The sequence below is a fragment of the Rhinolophus hipposideros genome (assembly GCF_964194185.1).
Source record: "Rhinolophus hipposideros genome assembly, chromosome: 13".
NCBI lineage: Eukaryota > Metazoa > Chordata > Mammalia > Chiroptera > Rhinolophidae > Rhinolophus > Rhinolophus hipposideros.
In genome coordinates, this window is record NC_138059.1 from 5,402,654 (window position 1) to 5,419,864 (window position 17,211).

At 47.3% G+C, this 17,211-nt stretch overlaps 1 protein-coding gene across 4 annotated transcripts in view; it reads left to right on the forward strand.

Moving 5' to 3' along the window:
• Positions 1-17,211, forward strand: part of ZFAT (zinc finger and AT-hook domain containing) — a 143,324-nt gene that overhangs the window by 78,195 nt on the left and 47,918 nt on the right. For all 4 annotated transcript variants that reach the window (XM_081069896.1, XM_081069895.1, XM_081069898.1 and 1 more), the window contains exon 11: positions 10,114-10,202. In XM_081069896.1, coding sequence (XP_080926022.1) covers positions 10,114-10,202 — 89 coding nt within the window. The remainder of the gene's footprint in view (positions 1-10,113; positions 10,203-17,211) is intronic.

A 17,211-nucleotide genomic window follows, 5' to 3' on the forward strand; every position in this document is an offset into this window, starting at 1 on the left:
CAGGAAGGTTTGTGCTCTGCAGAATGCCAGCCAGCTGTGCTCCCTGCAGGGCCCTTCCTGCACAGCAGGTGGCAACACTCTATGTGCTGGGCTACAGGGAGAGGCAGAGAGGAAGAATGGGTAAAACTGGGGGCTCAGGAGGGCAGATGCAGGTTGGAACCACTTCCTGCCTGTACAGCCTGGAGCAGGCACTGTCAGCCCTGTGTTTCCTGTGGCGGCTGTAACTGACTGCCACAGATTGATTCCCTGACAGCTCTGGAGATGAGAGGCCTAAGATCCAGATGTCAGCAGGGGTGCCCTCCTGGAGGCCCTAGGGGACAATATGTTTCTGTGAGGCTGCCCTTGTCCTTTGGCTGTGAGTCCCTTCCTTCATCCTCAAAACCAGCAGGATAGCGTCGTCCAATCTCTTTCTGACCCTGTACTTTTTCATGACATCTCTTGTCTGACCCTGACCCTCCTGTTTCTCTCAGAGATATCTGAATAATCCAGGATAATTTTCCATCTTAAGATCCTTAATTTGATCATAGCTACAAAACGCCTTTTGCCACATCAGGTAGCCTTTACAGATTCTGAGGGAGTACACATGGACATCTTTTGTGGCGGGCATTATCGGCCTGACACAGTGGGTTTGTGGGAAGATTAATCTGGTTCATAGAGTAAGTGTATCGGTTCCTTCTAAGTGCTGGGTAGATGAACCTATTCCCAGCGGTCAGTGTTCTCGTGGTCCAAAAACTCTCAAAAACAGTCTGAGGATTTTTGTAGTGATGAATCTACTTCATCTGTGTCGTTTAGGCAAGATCACATTACTCAAATATTCTCTCATCAGGAAGGCACAGTAAAACAGCCAATATTTAAAGGGTATCAGTGTTGAAAAGGGTAGAGTCAGTTTTCTGAAATATTTACTTATGCGAAACACCATCTTTTTCAGAAAGACTAGATAAACCGTCATTAAGAAGGTATTTTCACTTTTATGCCTCTAGATGTTATGACTAATAGCAGATTTGTGGAAATCTGTTTCTCTCAGTATGTTAGCACTCCTTCAACTTCGGGGTACACAGAAAGTTTCATTTGGCGGGAACAATTTCATTTTACAGGTATTGCCAACAAGTTGCTTTAAATCAGAAGGAATTTTCCATCAGTTTTCTGTGTGTTCTGATGGCTTGCAAACACGGGAAGACAAAGGGGACGGTTTTGTTTTCATGTGATGGTGCACGATTTTTGGACCGTTCCATCCCTCCTTAGTTTTATATAGAATTCCATTTAAAGTGAGGAAACAGCTGGACCCATTGTCAGGGCACCTCATCGAGCAGACAAGAGTGTAGTAAAAAGCAAAGGGAAACAGCAGGTGCTGTGTAATTTCTCAGTGCTGTTCACCAGGCGTGGGGCTTCGTGGACCCGAGAGTGAGTCCCCACAGCTGGCAGCTGTGAGAAGCCATGGCTGCCCGTCTCCCCGTCTGCCCAGGAGCACTTCCTGCCTGGGCTCAGGGGCCTCAGCCTGGCAGGGGAGGCACTGGTTCCCTGCCTTTGGCACATTCACTTTTCCCCCTCCCCCATTTTGCAGCCAGAAGAAATTCTACACCTTCTTGGTTTAGAGGCGCCTCTCTTTGTCTAACCCAAGGCTCACTAACAAGGATTTCTGCTCCTTCTTTTCTCCTCCCTACCTTCAAATCCTGCCCCCTCTATCCTAACAGGACAAGCGGAGTACTCCTCTACCTGAGTGAGACCCAGGTAAAGGGCAGAGCTCACGGTGACCGGACCCCACACTCCGTGCTTCCCTTTACTTGAGTTCAGCTAACATCCTGTGGCCAGGTCCAGCCCGTGTGTCACAGGCCAGAAGTCAGCTTTGTTCCATCAGCCGGTTGTCCTTGAAATGCTGGCTGAACAGCTCACATCACACAGACAGTCGTCTTCCAAAAGACACTTGAAATGGAGAAAGACTCTGCAAAGGTGGTACCACACCGTTTGAGGGGTGAACAGAAGTCCTGGGGATGACTGCCCCACCCCCAAGCCCCCATCTTTGAAGGGGAGTTGTGCCAGATCACATAGTTCTGAGGGAAATGAGAGCTGGCGGTGAAATACTGTGTTTCTCAAGCCAGCCGTTGTACCCGCGGTGGAACTCCCCAGCAAGCCTGGCGCTCAGAAAGGTGCCTGAGTGAAATCACAGGGGGAGGTGCTATCACGCTCCCTGTATCTCTTTTCTTTCCACCTGTAGCCGCAGTCGGCCTCATCCGCACACTGCCCTGCCATCCTCAAGCTTTGCACTGCCTGACACATCCTTTCTCTCTTGAACTAACTGGACGCCAGTTCCAAAGCTCCTTCTGGGGAAGGCAGCCTCATGTTTTCTTCTTGCGTTGTTTTCTTTTTTTTCTTACCTTTTTAAAATGAAAGTATCACACACGTACAAAATATTGCATAATTGTTAAGAGTACAGCTCAGTGGTTTACCACAAAGGAAGCGTACCCATGGAACCACATCCAAGGACAAGATGCAGACATTGCCAGCCCCCCAGACGTCCTCCTCCCCCCACCTTCCCCATGATTCCCCTCTTCTCAAGGTAGCTACTACTGAAACTCCCAACACCGTACCTTGGCCTTGTTTGTCTTTGAACTTCCTATAAACTGATTCATGTAATATGTACTTTTTTTATGTCTGGCTTCTTCCTGTTAACATTATATGTGTGACGTTCACCTAGTGGTTATGATTTTGACCTTGACCATCTGGGCTTCTGGGGCAAATAAGAAGAATTTCTAAGTAACCTGAGGTTCTTGTTTCTGTAGTTTATAACTGGGAAGGCTTTGTTCCTGCAATTAGCTTTGTTCACTCTTTTCCACTGTGTTTCTGCAGTAAGCGTGGAGCGCTTTCTTCAAAAGGTGTTTCTCCAGAAAGTAGTGCATGACTCAGCTTTCTTTTGTCCTCCTGCTTGCCAAGACTTGGCTCACAATGACTTCTGACTATTGGCAAAGGTTAAATCCTGCCTCAGAAGACAAGAAATGACCACCTCTAAGATTATCCACAAAATTGGGCCACTAATTGTTTGTTTTTGAAGAAGAGGGGCAAAGATCTCTGGTCAGAAAAAGCATCATAAATTAGCCTACAGCTAGTCAAGGCCTTTAGCGTGGTGTTTTTAAAAGACTGAACTCTTTTGAACTTCAAGCTCAGGAACCTTTGATATCATTTTATGGTTCTGTGTTGAAAGAGATGTCTTCTGCACGGTGTGTAATAGCGGATGGGATGAAACATCCCAGGCTTCCCGAGGCAGATGCTAATTTATCTGAAATGCCTTTCTGCTGCACAGTAAACATTAAAACAACAGTCACAAAAATCTAACCCCTTCCTTCAAGTGTGCACACAATTCAATTCTGTTACCAAACAACAACAAAAAAAATCATTCTTTTAAAAACTCTTTTCAATCTTTATTCATGTTCATATGGAATAGTTACCTAGTTGTGATTAAAGTATAAATATTATCCTTATAGCCTTAAAATTAATGTTATAATTAGTTTTTTGTTGCTCTAGAGGCTATGGATGATACATTTAAGAGTTGTATAATGTCCCATTAAGGTGGTAATCCATGAGTTACATGACCATTCCCTTATTTTTAGACAATGTATTATGTTCTTTCCTTTTCCCATTATAATAATTTATGTCGCAGGAGCCCTTTCTTGCATATAAACTTTTCCTTCTTTTGAATTAATTTCTTAGGGCACATTTCCAGGAGTGGGATGGCTGTTTCGTTTTGGTGGTTTTAAGCGTGCGTTGCACTGCCAGTTTACTTTTCAAAAACGTTGTAGCAGAAGTGAGAAAATGTTCCAGCTTAACTCTTTCATTGGTTGCACTTCATGTTAAAAATGTTCAGTTTCTTGGTGTAATGGATTTCTAGTTATTCGATTACTCACCGCACAGCATTGTAAGGATTAAATGGCTTACCTGAGTTAACCGCGTGGAGCAGTGGTAACCCTGAGTGGTTCGTAGTGGTCTGTATTTCGGTGTTTGCTGACACTGGACTTCTTTGTAGTAATTAACTCTGTTTAATCCTCTCCCGATGAATTATTTGTCTGGGTCCTTTGTTTATTTGTGTGCTTTCTGGGGTCCTGGCGTGTTACATTCCCACATTCAGTGATTGGTGCAGCAGCTCTCTTGGTTGGGATTCTTCTGGTTGTAGCTGACAGAAACTCAGGAGAGGTCGCTGAAACAGAAAAGGTACATTTGTTATAAAGGTGCCAGGAGATCTTGTAGAGAGTCATGGTCTTCCCGTGGCGGGGTCCTTCTCATCCGTCCATCTTAGCTTGACCATCACCTCCTCACAGAGGCTCCCAGAACAGTCCAGCCCGTGACCACACCCCGGCCAGCCCCCCCATCCTCCACCAGGGCTCCCGTCGGTCTCCTTTGTAGCTCCTTGTTTACTGTGTGCTTGCTTCTTATCCACTTAGGCGCTGAGCTCCATGAGGCGGGGGTTATGCTGTCTGTTCCCTTCTGTGCTGGGGGGTTAAGCGCAATGGATATTCCCCACGCGAGTGGCCCTTAGTGAATGAGCCCAGCCAGCCAGGTGACGGTCGTGTCACTCACCTTTGTCCTTCTCTTTCCTTTGTTCTGATCTTCTGTCTGTCTCTCTGCTGTGCTCTCCCCCAGGCTCTCCTGCAGATTGGCTTCTTGACTTGTTTCATCCACAGAGTGAAAGTACTATATTACTGGCAGCTCCCGAGTTACATGCTTCATATCCAGGAAGTTCAGCTCCTGGCTCAGCTCGGGTCACTTGTCCACCACGACCAAGGCGCAGGGTGCCCTGTGTGATTGCCGTGACTGGGAAGGGAGAAGAAGCGGGGCTGAGCAGACATCGTTGGGGCCCTCCTGTAACTTATCGCCCGGCCCTTAGCCCACATGAGGCCACTTCCAGGCACCGGGACATGGAATGGGAAGTGTGTTGTCCCCGTCCCCAAAGCACCCACAGCCCAGGGAAGGTGCCGGATGGACCAACCAAAGGTGAATCCATGAGCCAGTGGGCAGTTAGGCACTTTGGATACAATGGTGGATAATAGAACTAGCGACGAGAGTGAAGCCACTGTCGTGAAGCTAAATGATAAACAAGATACGTGTGCACCAGGAAAACGTGCGGTACGTTACACACGAGCCATGGAAATTTCTCAAGTATTGAGGAAAGTGAGATAGGAAAATCAAAATATGCACACGAAATGATTCCATTTCAGTATAAAATATTACAAGCTGAGGGATACCAAACATGAATCGGTCAAGTGGGATGGGGACTGTCATTTTAAATTAAACGGGGTGGTTGTGGGAGGATTCCATGAGAAAGTGACATTCAGATGAGGATTTGAGGGAAAGGAGCCAGCGAGCCTGGGGGAGAGTGGGAAAGGTAACTCAGGCCTTGGGAACAGCAAGGACGGAGGCCTGGAGGCGGGGTGGGCATACTGTGTACACGGAATGGAGGGGGGAAGATAGTGCGTGAGCTCAGAGACGCCACAGGGAGCCTCACCCGGAGGGTCCTGCCAGCCACTGCAGGGTTTTCAAGGTTTGCTGTGGGCAGAGATAAGGCCAGAGCGGTTGCTGGGGGCAGGACGAGAGAGGCCTTCTTTAAACTCATTGATAGTATATTGACAAACATTTCCCTCAGTCTGTTTGTATTGTCTGTTTAAGGTGTATTATCTGAGGTCGGCTTAATTAGACCTATCTGTGGATTGTCTCACCTAGTGTCAGGGTGGTCAGCGTGATGGGAGTTGGGGGCACTGCCCAGCTCTCCCGAGTGGCGGAGACAGGTCCAATGCCAGGTCATCGTACATACCCTCAGTCTCATCTCTCAGGGGACTTTTCACATGCTTGCTACACAGTGTCTCAGTCCATCCTTGTAGCAGGCAGGGGTTACCTCCCCATTTTTCTAATGGGGCCATCGAGTAGCAGAGAAGAAAGAGCCCAGGATCACTCAGGGTGAGCTAGACAGAGCCAGAAAGGGAATGCACTCCCTCCACGACCGACCCTTCTTGAGTGGCCCTTTCTAATGGGCCACCATGCTGTGTGACAGACCTGTATGTGTGAGTGGTACAGATATGCCCATTGCTGGTAAAAATTCTTTGTTCCCTTTGGAGATATTGTGTCGTGCCCTTATTAGCTGAAAGAATAGTTATGTGGCTATGAACATGGGCTTTGGGGTCCAAATGGGCTCTGCCACCGGCCACGTCCTAACTTGGAAAGTTGCTCAGATTTGTGATCCTAGAATCTCATGTGTAAGAGGGGGGGCAGCTCCTGCCTCCCCAGGCTTAGGGGTGCAGTGGTGAAATCAGACATCAAGTGTTAGCATAGCTGCTGATGGACAGTCACTCAGTAGGTGAGCCGTCCAGGTGTGTTGTGTGGAAAATGAATTGTTTTAAAAATCAACCTCTTCTTTTCCTTTGTAACCATTCTTTTCTTTTCCTGGGATGCTGCATGATTCACATCCAGATACAGCCATTTGATGTTTATCTGCAAACCGTTTGAAGTTGCTCTAACATCAAGTAAATACTAGGTTTCCCGGTCAACTCTCCCTGCAATTCTCAGAAATATCTTGATAGAAAACCATCTGATCGTCTCAAAGCATTGCTCTTTTATGAGTAGTCATGAATCTACGTTGCATTATTTAAATTAGGCAGCAAAAGAATATGTCAGGTGCTTTCCCCATCCTGTTTGGTGTAGGGGCTGTCAGTGGTTCCTGAAAATATTTGTAATATTTATTGTCTGGGCTTTGATTCCTCAGTAAGAGATGGCTTTTAGGAGCTGCCTTCTTTCCTTGTTTTTTGCAGAGGCTCGGAAGGATAAAAGGCTGATTCTTGGTCTCAAACAAGGCGATTCCATTTACTCATTTCAGAGCGTCTTTTTTGCAGTTGCACTCTTTTACTCTTTGATCCAAGGGTATTGGTAATGAGTAAAAATGCTATCGACTCGGAGAATGGTCTTGTCAGCTTTCCCCCCGCACGGTGGCGGTGGGGACCCCAGATACCGTTTGGCTCAGGCTGCCTGGCTCAGTAATGATATATTAATGCAAGTCATGAATCAGCGGAGGAGTATGGGTGGCTAGGTTGTATGGAAGACGGGTAGAAATGTTAGCCTTAGGTCTGAAAAAAGATGATACTGTATTTAAGAAAAGTAGTCATTCCTCTCTAATTGTGACCTGTCTACCTTCCATGTGAAAAAGTTTCCCCCACACTTTGGACTTGCAGAATTGCAGTAAAACCTAGAATTTGGGGATTCATTCACCTGGACTGACAGGTACAGTCACAGTATAATGTGTTTATACTGTTGTTTCCTCTTGCTGCTCCTATTAAAAGTGTCGTTCTTATAAGCTGTTCAAAATTTCCCTTTTGGTTCAGTTCAGTTTAATAAAATGCATGGAATATGTTCAATATGTGCCCTGTACTCAGGTGCTGGCAGTGCCAAGATGGTCCCTGCCCATGGGCAGCCGACGGCAGCCCCCAGGCTTGTGCACAGGCAGTGACCATCCGTGGAGAGAAGTGTGTGGGGATTGTGTGTGGGAGCAAGCAAAGGGTCTGGCTGTTTGTCCAGTTTACCAGAGATGTTCAGTTTGAGTTTTGGTTTGAAGTGAAGAACGGCTCTACGAGGCCGACAGTTAAGTTCTCAAAGTCATCCTAGAAAAAGTGCTCCATCCCTCATTGCTGAACATCACTGTGGTCACCTTCGAAGCACTCCCCTTGGGAAGCTAGGCACTGACACCAGTGCCTAGTTCCCTCTTCAAAGCCATTTTGGAACTCTTTTTCTGGAATGGCCATCAGAGCTGTTGTTGTATTACCCTCGATGCCCTGAATGTCATCAAAATGTCTTCCTTTCAATATTTCCTTTATCTTTGGGTAAAGAGAGAAGTCATTGGGGGCCAGATCAGGTGAGTAGGGAGGGTGTTCCCATACAGTTATTTGTTTCCTGGCTGAAAACTCCCTCACAGACAGTGCCATGTGAGTTGGTGCATTGTCGTGACGCAAGAGCCATGAATTGTGGGTGAAAAGTTCAGGTTGTCTAACTTTTTCACGCAGCCTTTTCAGCACTTCCAAATAGTAAACCTGGTTAACTGTCCAGTTGGTACAAATTCATAATGAATAATCCCTCTGATATCAAAAAAGTTTAGCAACATCGATGCCACAAGTTTGTGAACTTACGATGATTGTCAGACCTCGTATGCTGCGAGGTCGTTCGACCCAGGATGGGAGATGTCAGCAAAGGCAAAGCAGAATGGTCCCAGAATCCATGTCACCCTGTGTTATGGAGCCTAATGTCAGGATAGGTAGACACGACAGGAAGTCAGAGGGAGGGGTCAGGTGAGGACAGTTACTTTCGGTTCTGGAGCCCACCTGTGCCGGGCTCTGGAGCCTCGACGTGCTTCTGCAGTTGGAATCATTATGTGCTGTTCAGAAAGGGCTGTGGAAGACTTTATGTGTCAGCGTGCGTGCGTGTGTGTCTGTGTGTGTGTGTGTGTGAGTGTGTTTTGGATGGATGGATGGGTGGGTGGGAGGGTTACTTGAAGGCAGGGAAACCAGTTCAGTGGTCTTTGCCATTGTTCAGGAAAGAAGTGAGGAGGAACTAAGTGGAGGAGATATTAGAAACAGAGAGGCATAGAGAAATATTTAGGAGAGGAAATCAGATGCTGAACAAAATGAGCTGAGTCCAGTTAGGGCCATGGAAGGACGAGGAAAGGTACCAGGTCTCTAAATCGAGTGACCAGGTGAGGGACAAACTGGGGAGGCTGGAGGTGGCACCCCTGTGGTGGGTAAGACAGTGAGTCCAATTTAGGACATTTGGGACAGTGAGACGGACAGTACAGCAGACAGTTGGCTTCTCCAATCTGAGGTTCAGGGAGGGGATCCGAGCAGAAGATGCAGAATTGGACACCAATGGTTTGCAAAAGCCCCATGGGGGTCAGGTCTGTTATATATAAGATGCTTGCAGGAGAAGAGTAGGAGTGCGGAGGGGAACAAAGGACAGTAGGTGGGAGAGAATGCCCCAAGGATTCTCAGAACGAATGGTCAGAGAGGCCCTGGGAGGCAGCAGTGGTTGGAATTCAGAGAGCACATGGCCTCGTGCCGTGGAGTCCAGGAAAACCAGCACTGAAACCCACCATTGACATGGCGTCACGCAGCTCCTTGGTTACCGTGGTGAGAACAGGTTTCGGAGTGAGCTGGTGGCATCAGCCAAATGTCCTTGGGTTCCAGAGCACGTAGGAAGGGAAAGCAGAGGCCGCAGAGGTAGACAACTCTCTCACCCAGCTTGTGTGAGAAGGAAGACTGCGAGAGGTGCCCAGAAGGAATCAGTGTTTCTGGGGTACCACGTGCAGTGGCTGTGGTCGTGGTTCCCTGAGCACGCTTGTACCCTTAGATGCTGCTCGGTGGACAACTTCCTGCTGTGAAAAGTGGGTCATATTTATATGGGGTTATACTTGTTTGTATTATTGCAAGTTGAGGTTTTACTTAACGTTAATCAGAGGGTAAGAAATGGCCCCTGTATATTCATTAATTTGTGTTGACGTCTACCTGTTCATCCTATTACTCGTTTACACATTGCTAAGACATTAATCCTCTTAGTTCTGAAACACGGATCTTGTTCCACAGGCGGATGGCACATGTAGACGGCCCTGCTCTCAGTGCCCATACTCCTAGTGCGAGGCTCTGGTCCTTGCCATTCTGGCCCCCTGGCCTCTGCAGGGCCAGCTCTCGGCGCTCTGCAGACCTCATCCTTTACATCCCAGAAGGAAGACCCAGCTGCTCCACTCTCCTGAGCACTCCGGGGCCCCCACTCATGCTGTCCTGGCCCTCTGTGCTCCTCCCTCTAGTCAGCTGGACACACCTGAACTCTTCCTTTAGGAGCCTGCCCGAGTGTCACTGCTCCTGGGACCTCCCCAGGCGGAGCTGGCTGGCTGTTCTCTCCCTCCACGGCGAACTTTATTCCATTCCCACCTTGATGGACCGAGTGTGCTGCCGTGTGTCTGCCCCCCTACTTGCCAGTTCCCCTCTGAGATTCTGGACTTCCAGATGGCAGGGGGTACCTTCGTGTACCTGGCTCCACGCCTGGTACTGCATTCCCACGCAGGAGCTGTTAGCGTGACAACACTCCCCTTCTTTCCAGGGAAGCAGTACAAATGCACGGTGTGTGACTACACGGCGGCCCAGAAGCCCCAGCTGCTGCGGCACATGGAGCAGCATGCCTCCTTCAAGGTAAGGGAACACGCATGCGGTGTGGGAGTACACGGGCTTTCAGAGGGCAGGCAAGGAGATCTCCTCATTTCCACTGGTGCCCGCTCACCTTCGGGCCCCCTTAGCCAGTGCACATGGGATACACGAGCTACGCCTTGGCTCCTGTGATAAGGGTAGCGTTTCTTTGTGCTCTGGAACCCAAGTCCAGTAACAGTGCATGAGAGCATGCCGACTAGGGAAAGGCACGCTCTCACCATCAAACACTGCAGTGACGTACGAGAGAGTGCGGGCTGAAAGAACAGGTATGTGTGTTCAGATCCCGAGCGCCTCAGGTAAGTCCCCGATACTGCAGGTGTGAGGGTGCCCACCCGGCAGGCTGTGGTAGGAGCTGGACATGGTGCTTCCAGAGTGCCCAGGGGAGATGGTGGCTTTCCTGTTGTTTGAATACCTCTAGTTGGTGTTTTTTTAATGCACATGGGAGTATCCACTTGGCCTCTGCTATGCTGCAGGTATTGACAATAAGAACTGTAGTCCAGTGAACCTGTTTTAGAAACAGTTCTGCCTAGCACGTGGCAAGCTGACCCTTAGAGTGGATACTGCTGCTGCTGCCTTTGGCATATACACGTGGGCGTGGGAAACAGGATGCTCTAAAATGTTCGTGGAAATTATGCCCACCGCTAGCTCCCGGAGAAAGGTGGAAGGTGCAAGAGACCACTGGTCGCGTTCAGAGGTTGTGTTATGAGCATGTACTAGGTGCCCACACTGTGCTGGGAGCTCCACACCCCTCTGTTGCCCCCAGAGAAGCTCTTACCATCCCTACTGGACACATGAAGACCCTGAACCTCAGAGACATTCACTGGCCACCTGTTAGTCTTTTCTGCCGTCCCACACCCACAGAGTTCAGGCCATGTGGTAATACTGACCAACCTGTGTTGTCACCACTTCTGAGGTGACAGGGACCCTCCTCGTTGACAAGCTCATCTGATGCTCGGAACAGCCTTGCGATGGATGACTTCTCATGATTTTTACTCTTGTCGTTATGGAACCAGGGGGCTCAGAGGCGGTCCGGGCTTACGTGTTTAACTGCCCAGAGAGTGAAGGAGATAGAACCTGGGCTCTGTCTCCGAGCCCTCGGCCTGACCTTTTCCTCCCACATCTTCTCAGTTACTCATTTGGGCAGAAAGGGGGGAACTGGAAACACTGAGGCGGTTGTACCTGTTGCTTATGTAGCTGCTTTACCATCTGCACCGAGCATGAGTTTCTTAGGTAAGAGCCACAGGTCACCTCGTGGGAGTGTCGCAGGGTCTCTTAATGAGGGAGGTTCTTCAGCGTTTGCGTATTTTGTACCTACTCACACTTCCTTCCCATTTTCAAACTGATAGATATGTTTCTTTGGGAGACCCCAGATTTTCTTAGACCGGTGCACTTGTGGTGCTAGAGAAAAGGAGTGAAGGCAGTTCTCACTTTATAAATGAGAAACTAGACTAGTTCGGTTCATCATCGCCCTCTCTATTCCAGGATTACAACTAGATTTCTCATTCGTTCCTTGGTTTTCAGTGTGGAACGTTTTCCTTTCCTGACCAGACACGCTGAGCAGTCTGTCTGCTCTGCAGTCGTCATTGTTTTCTTCCTGAGGTTTGTGGAATCAGGTTTATGTGCAGTGGAAATGGATTTGGGGAGGGTTTGATTTAAGGCATCACTCTCATATGTCATTCTGAACTTCTTCCTGCCGTGATGCCGTCACCATCCCCTGTGGGGCCTCAGGTGCTGCCAAGCTAAGCTGGACCTTGGGTCATGGCTGGTATCCCGCCGTCTCCTGTGGATTTAAGGCTTCCTCCCTACTGAGCAGTACCCCGGCTGGGAATGAGAGTCAGGCCTGAGTGTGAACCAGTACGTCAAACTGTGACCTCACAGCCTACCGGTTAGGGTACTCTTCTCGTACCAGTTAGTTTAAGTAGTGGGGCTGACAAAGCAAAATGAAGTGGATTCTTGCCAACCGCCTTCATCCTAACAGCAGATTACTCTTTTCCTTTTCTCCTTGCCCGTACCCTGTGTTTTCCATCACTGCTGTAACAAATTACCCCCAACTTAGTAGCTGAAAACAACACAAGTCTATTGTCTTCTAGTCTGTGGTTCAGAATTCCGACAGGGTTCTGAGTCACAGTCAGGGCTGTGTTCTTTCTGGAGGCTCGAGGACAAAGTCTATTTCCTGGCCTTTTCTAGCTTCTAGAGTCCACCTGCATTCCTTGCCTCATGGCCCCTCTCTCCTTCTCCAAAGCCAGCCACATAGCGTCCCTCGTCTATCTCCTTCTCTGACTTCCTTCTGCCTCCCTCTCCCACGTGTCAGGACGCTTGTGATTACGTGGCCCATTTGGAAAACCCAGGATAATGTCCTTCTCTTACAGTCACGTGACGGATAACCTTAATTCCACCTTTTTGCCCTGGAACGATCCAAGGATTAGCAAACGGACACTGGGGGGTGGCATCATCTGCCTCCTGCATTGCCCCACTCTTTTTTCTTCCTTTTTCACATCTACTCTGTGGTAGAAAATTTTCATCCAAATCAGAAAATACATAGTATGTATATATATTCCTACACTCCTTTCTCATACCAACGACAAACACCATCAAGAAATCAACCCTCTGTTTTACTAATCCTACATGAGGCCTCAGAATCTTCAGGCTGACACTACTATTCTATTCCGTTGGCTTGCAAGATGAAACCAATTTGCTTTTCTAGTTCTAGATGTATAATTTGCAGTATATAATTTTTTTTTTTTTAGGAAACACTGTAATAAGAGTAAACTCTCATACTGTCTTTTAAAATTACATGTTTTTATTTACATATTTTAAACATAAAGTCAACATGTGTTCACTAAATGTGATTTGGAAAATGCTTTTTGGTCCCTCTCCTTGTAGGATTTTTGGATATATTATTTTTTTAGACACGATTACGGTCATCCTATAAATGAGCATTTTTTGATGGAGATTAAAATGTCAGCATTACCACTGCTAAAGTTCAGTTAGAGAATGTGGTTTAGATGAGTGGCCAGATGGTTTGCCAAGAATACTTGACTTCCAAGTTCGACAGAGTGACCTCCCAGTCAGAGGCAGAGCTGGAGAGCCCACGTGCTTTAGGCATCATAAATATTGCCTTTTATTATGTATCATTGTTTTATAGGCCTTTTCACATTTCATGAAAATATATTTCTTAGCTACCATGTTTCCCCTAAAATAAGATCTAGCCAGACAGTCAGCTCTAATGCGTTTTTTTGAGTAAAAATTAATATAACACCCAGTGTCATGTCATGTCATGTCATGTCGTAGTAAAATAAGACCGGGTCTTATATTAATTTTTGCTCCAAAAGATGCATTAGAGCTGATTGTCTGGCTGGGTCTTATTTTCGGGGAAACACGGTACTTTAAGTGTCTGCTTAAGGATGATGAGTATCATAGTGTAATTAACCATTCCTTTCATAATTGGGCAGTTGGGTCCTTCCCAGTTTTTACAGCTATCAGTAACCCTACCGTGGCTATCTTCATGCCGAAAGCATTTCCGTATCATCCTAAAAATCTAAATGCCTTTAAAACACTGGGAGAAGCCCATGACACCACTGAGAATAACCGAGTAGTGAAGGCGTTACATGTGCTGCTTGCAGCTGTAATTAAAATGCGTTCCGCAGAGTGGAACTGACAGGATCAGCCTTAAAGAAGCCCAGAAACGATGCTGGGGCAGGAGGCAGGCATCTCCAAGCAAAACGCGGCTTCTTCTTCCAGTCTAGCTGTTCACCTTGTTGCCTTCCTGCTAAACAAGCCCACACACCGTTCGGTAAGGCAGTGTGATCAGTAGGCAGGCAGCAACCTGAGCCATTTCATCTCTGTGAAGCTCGTAGAAACCCATGACTCTGTTGACAGAAATGTTTTCAGTTATGGGGCTGGCTGATTCAGTGTCAGTTTCTTTCATAGGAATAAAAATGACTTTATTTTTTAAAAATGTTTATTTTAAAATAATGTGTGCCTCCCAAAAAGTACACAGAGCAGTCCAGAGGAAAGTACACGGAGTTCCCATCCTCCACCTACCCCCTCCCATAGAGCACTCTGTGTATTTTCGATACTGCCACCAAAGTGGTGTATTCGTTATAATCGATAAACCTATATAGACACATCATAATCACTCAAAGCGCATAGTGGACATTAGGGTTCACTCTTGGTGGACATTATATGGGATTTGACAAATGCATAATGACTTGTATCCACCATTATAGTTAAAAAGTCAACAAATCTCAAATGAGGGACATGCTGTAAAATACCTTATCATTTCTCTTCGAAACCGCTAATGCCATCAAAAATAGAAAAAGTCTGAGGAACGCTCACATCCAAAGGGAGCCCGCAAAGACGTCACGACTACATGCAACCCCCCACGCAATGTCTCACACAGCGTCTGCACAAAGGGGGTGCCCAGGAAATGCCCGTGTTGGTCCCCTCTCCCACCTGCCCCGGACGCACACAGAAACTTTGCCGGAAGTGAGGAGCAAGGAGGGTGAGTGAGGCAGCAGACTGCGGCTGTCACCTGTCATCTAAGTGGGCGGAGTCACCAGGGGCTCTGCCAACTCCCTGCGAGATTTTCCTCCAGGCAGCACTGCTCATGGCAGGGCAGGGAAGGCCGGCGAGATGCATGGGCCCTTGGACGTGTGTCAGTGAGAGAAATAACAGTGTGGCTTGAACCCTCATCCTAGAGCACAAACCCTTCCTTTCCTGACAGGATACACTGTGGTGCAATGGTCAGCCTGCCTTAGAATCCCACCCGGCCACTTACTGCCTGTGTTCTTGAGCCAGTTATGTAACCTTTGTGACTGTTCTGTACCACGAGGACAAAGCAGTACCTCTTGTCACTGTATAGGCTGTGAGTATAAATGCCTAGAAGTAGAGAGCTCGGCACATAGTTCTCAAACGTTGGTTCTGTCCGAACTCCATCCCACTTCCTTTCTTTCTCTTTCCATGAAAAGATTGGCATATCTGTGTAGTGCCATCCTCTTTAGCATGTCTGTGTTTAAAATGGCCATGTCTGTGACATGCTCTGTTTGTTCATGGAATCCTAGAAACCTAATGCCACTGATTTGGCACATTCCTCTAAAACGTGCCTGACCACATACCTATGTCACTTAACACAGAGAACCTTTCACAAGGTACATTTCCCACACACAGTTCTTTGTAAAGCCCTCTTCTTCTCACAGTGAATGCTAGACCTGCCCATGCGTGCGTTCAATGAATCTTATTTCCCTGTACGAGGGGTCTGACCCAGACCCCATGTCGTTCTCTCCTCGTCACTGCTTCCTACCAGTTTTCTGCATAGTCCTGACACATGTCACAGGGTCCCCAATGCGGGAGGGAGTTTGCTTTTTGGGTCTCTGCTCCGTGAGGCTCCTAGAGCACCAAAATGTTTCTGACTTCTGGAAAGCAAGAAAAAAAATTGGGTGTATGAATGTGTAAGTCTGCAAAAAACAAACAGACAAAAAATTTAGTCTGAAATCAGCAGGTTTCAAAATCTGTGTATTTTGGAGACTGTTCAGAGCGAGTTAATGCTGAACCTGCCTTCTTATGTCTTTATTTCTGAAACAAAGCCTGGGCTTGTTCGATAAATAGCTCTGATCATGCCTCAGCCTTCGCTCTCAGAAGGCGAGTGCTGGTCTTCTGTCCTGTGGCCACAAACCTTGTAGGAACAGAAGAGCACATTCTTAAAGGGGAGCCAGCGAGATCGTCATCTTGAAAAGTCACTGTTGAATTTAATTTATGTGTGATATGTGCCTCAAGCCAATCCAATCCTCAGAAATTTATAACACGAAGCCCGCGGAGGGTATCGCCTGTTGTCAGATTGAAGTTTGCTCACCCGAAGGACTTTCACAAAAGTAAGGGAGATTTCATTCGTTGATTTTGTTATCGACAAACTTTTCCTATGTATTTATTCTGTATGGAGTACATGATACTGCAATTTGACATTTTGATTTTAAAGAGACATGTAAGCGTAAATAAAGTACTAAATTTTCAGCTGCATGTTTGATGCAAAACATGAAATGCTCACTCATTCCTTCAACAGACCTTTTCTGTGCACCCCCTGTGTGCCAGGCACCATGCCCAGGGGAGTGGGGGGCAGGGATGTCAGGATACAGCCAGGCCTTTTCCGCCAGGCTCACAAGTCATAAAAATAGCAGCACGTATGTTAAGTGTTATAAGAAAGTTATGTGCTACGTACTGTTGGAACCCAGCAGACCACCTGACTGTTTCAACTCTGTCATTTTGTAAAAGCCATGTTTTAAGTGGGTTAATATAATATTATCCGATCATGTGAATTCTATAGCTTTTAAAACCTATAGTAACCAGAAAGTTCTCTAGTTGACTTATATCCCCAAGTCAAGGGGAGTTAGAGTAATCCCTTGTTGCATTCCTGATACCGGCACGGGCCCCCAGGGCGTTCATACCATGTGTCCGTGTGAAGCTGAAACGAGTTGTATGTACCGAAGACACCAGGCAGCTGAGCTCACGCTGCACGTCAGGGGCTTAGATGCTAAACTGCACAAAGATGGCGTCTGGATGAGGTCCGCCAGGGTGTGGCTGTGCATGGAAACCACTCCTCGTCGCCAACCTAAACTTGGTGAGCAAGGGACTGAAAGTACGGAAATGTTCTCTAACGCGCAGCATTTTTGGAACCACACTTGTATCCACAGTTCAAGTTCTCCCTCAGTCTGCGATTGTCAGTACCCCTGAGAATGCGGAGGCATCTGGCATTGTCCATGCCTTCACGGCTTTATTTCTACAACAACTTCTCTTATCCAGCAGATAGTTTCCGCTTTCCATCAGAAAATGCCACCCCAAGGTTGGATGTTTAAAAGTATTTAGTGTCCGAATAACGCAGACTGATGGATGGTCCCTTTTAGGATGTCCATGTTAGGCATCACGGCGGGTGTCGTAGGTATGTTACCTTATTTTTCCCTCAAAAACCCTATCGTGAAAGTATTGATCTTCCCATTTTACA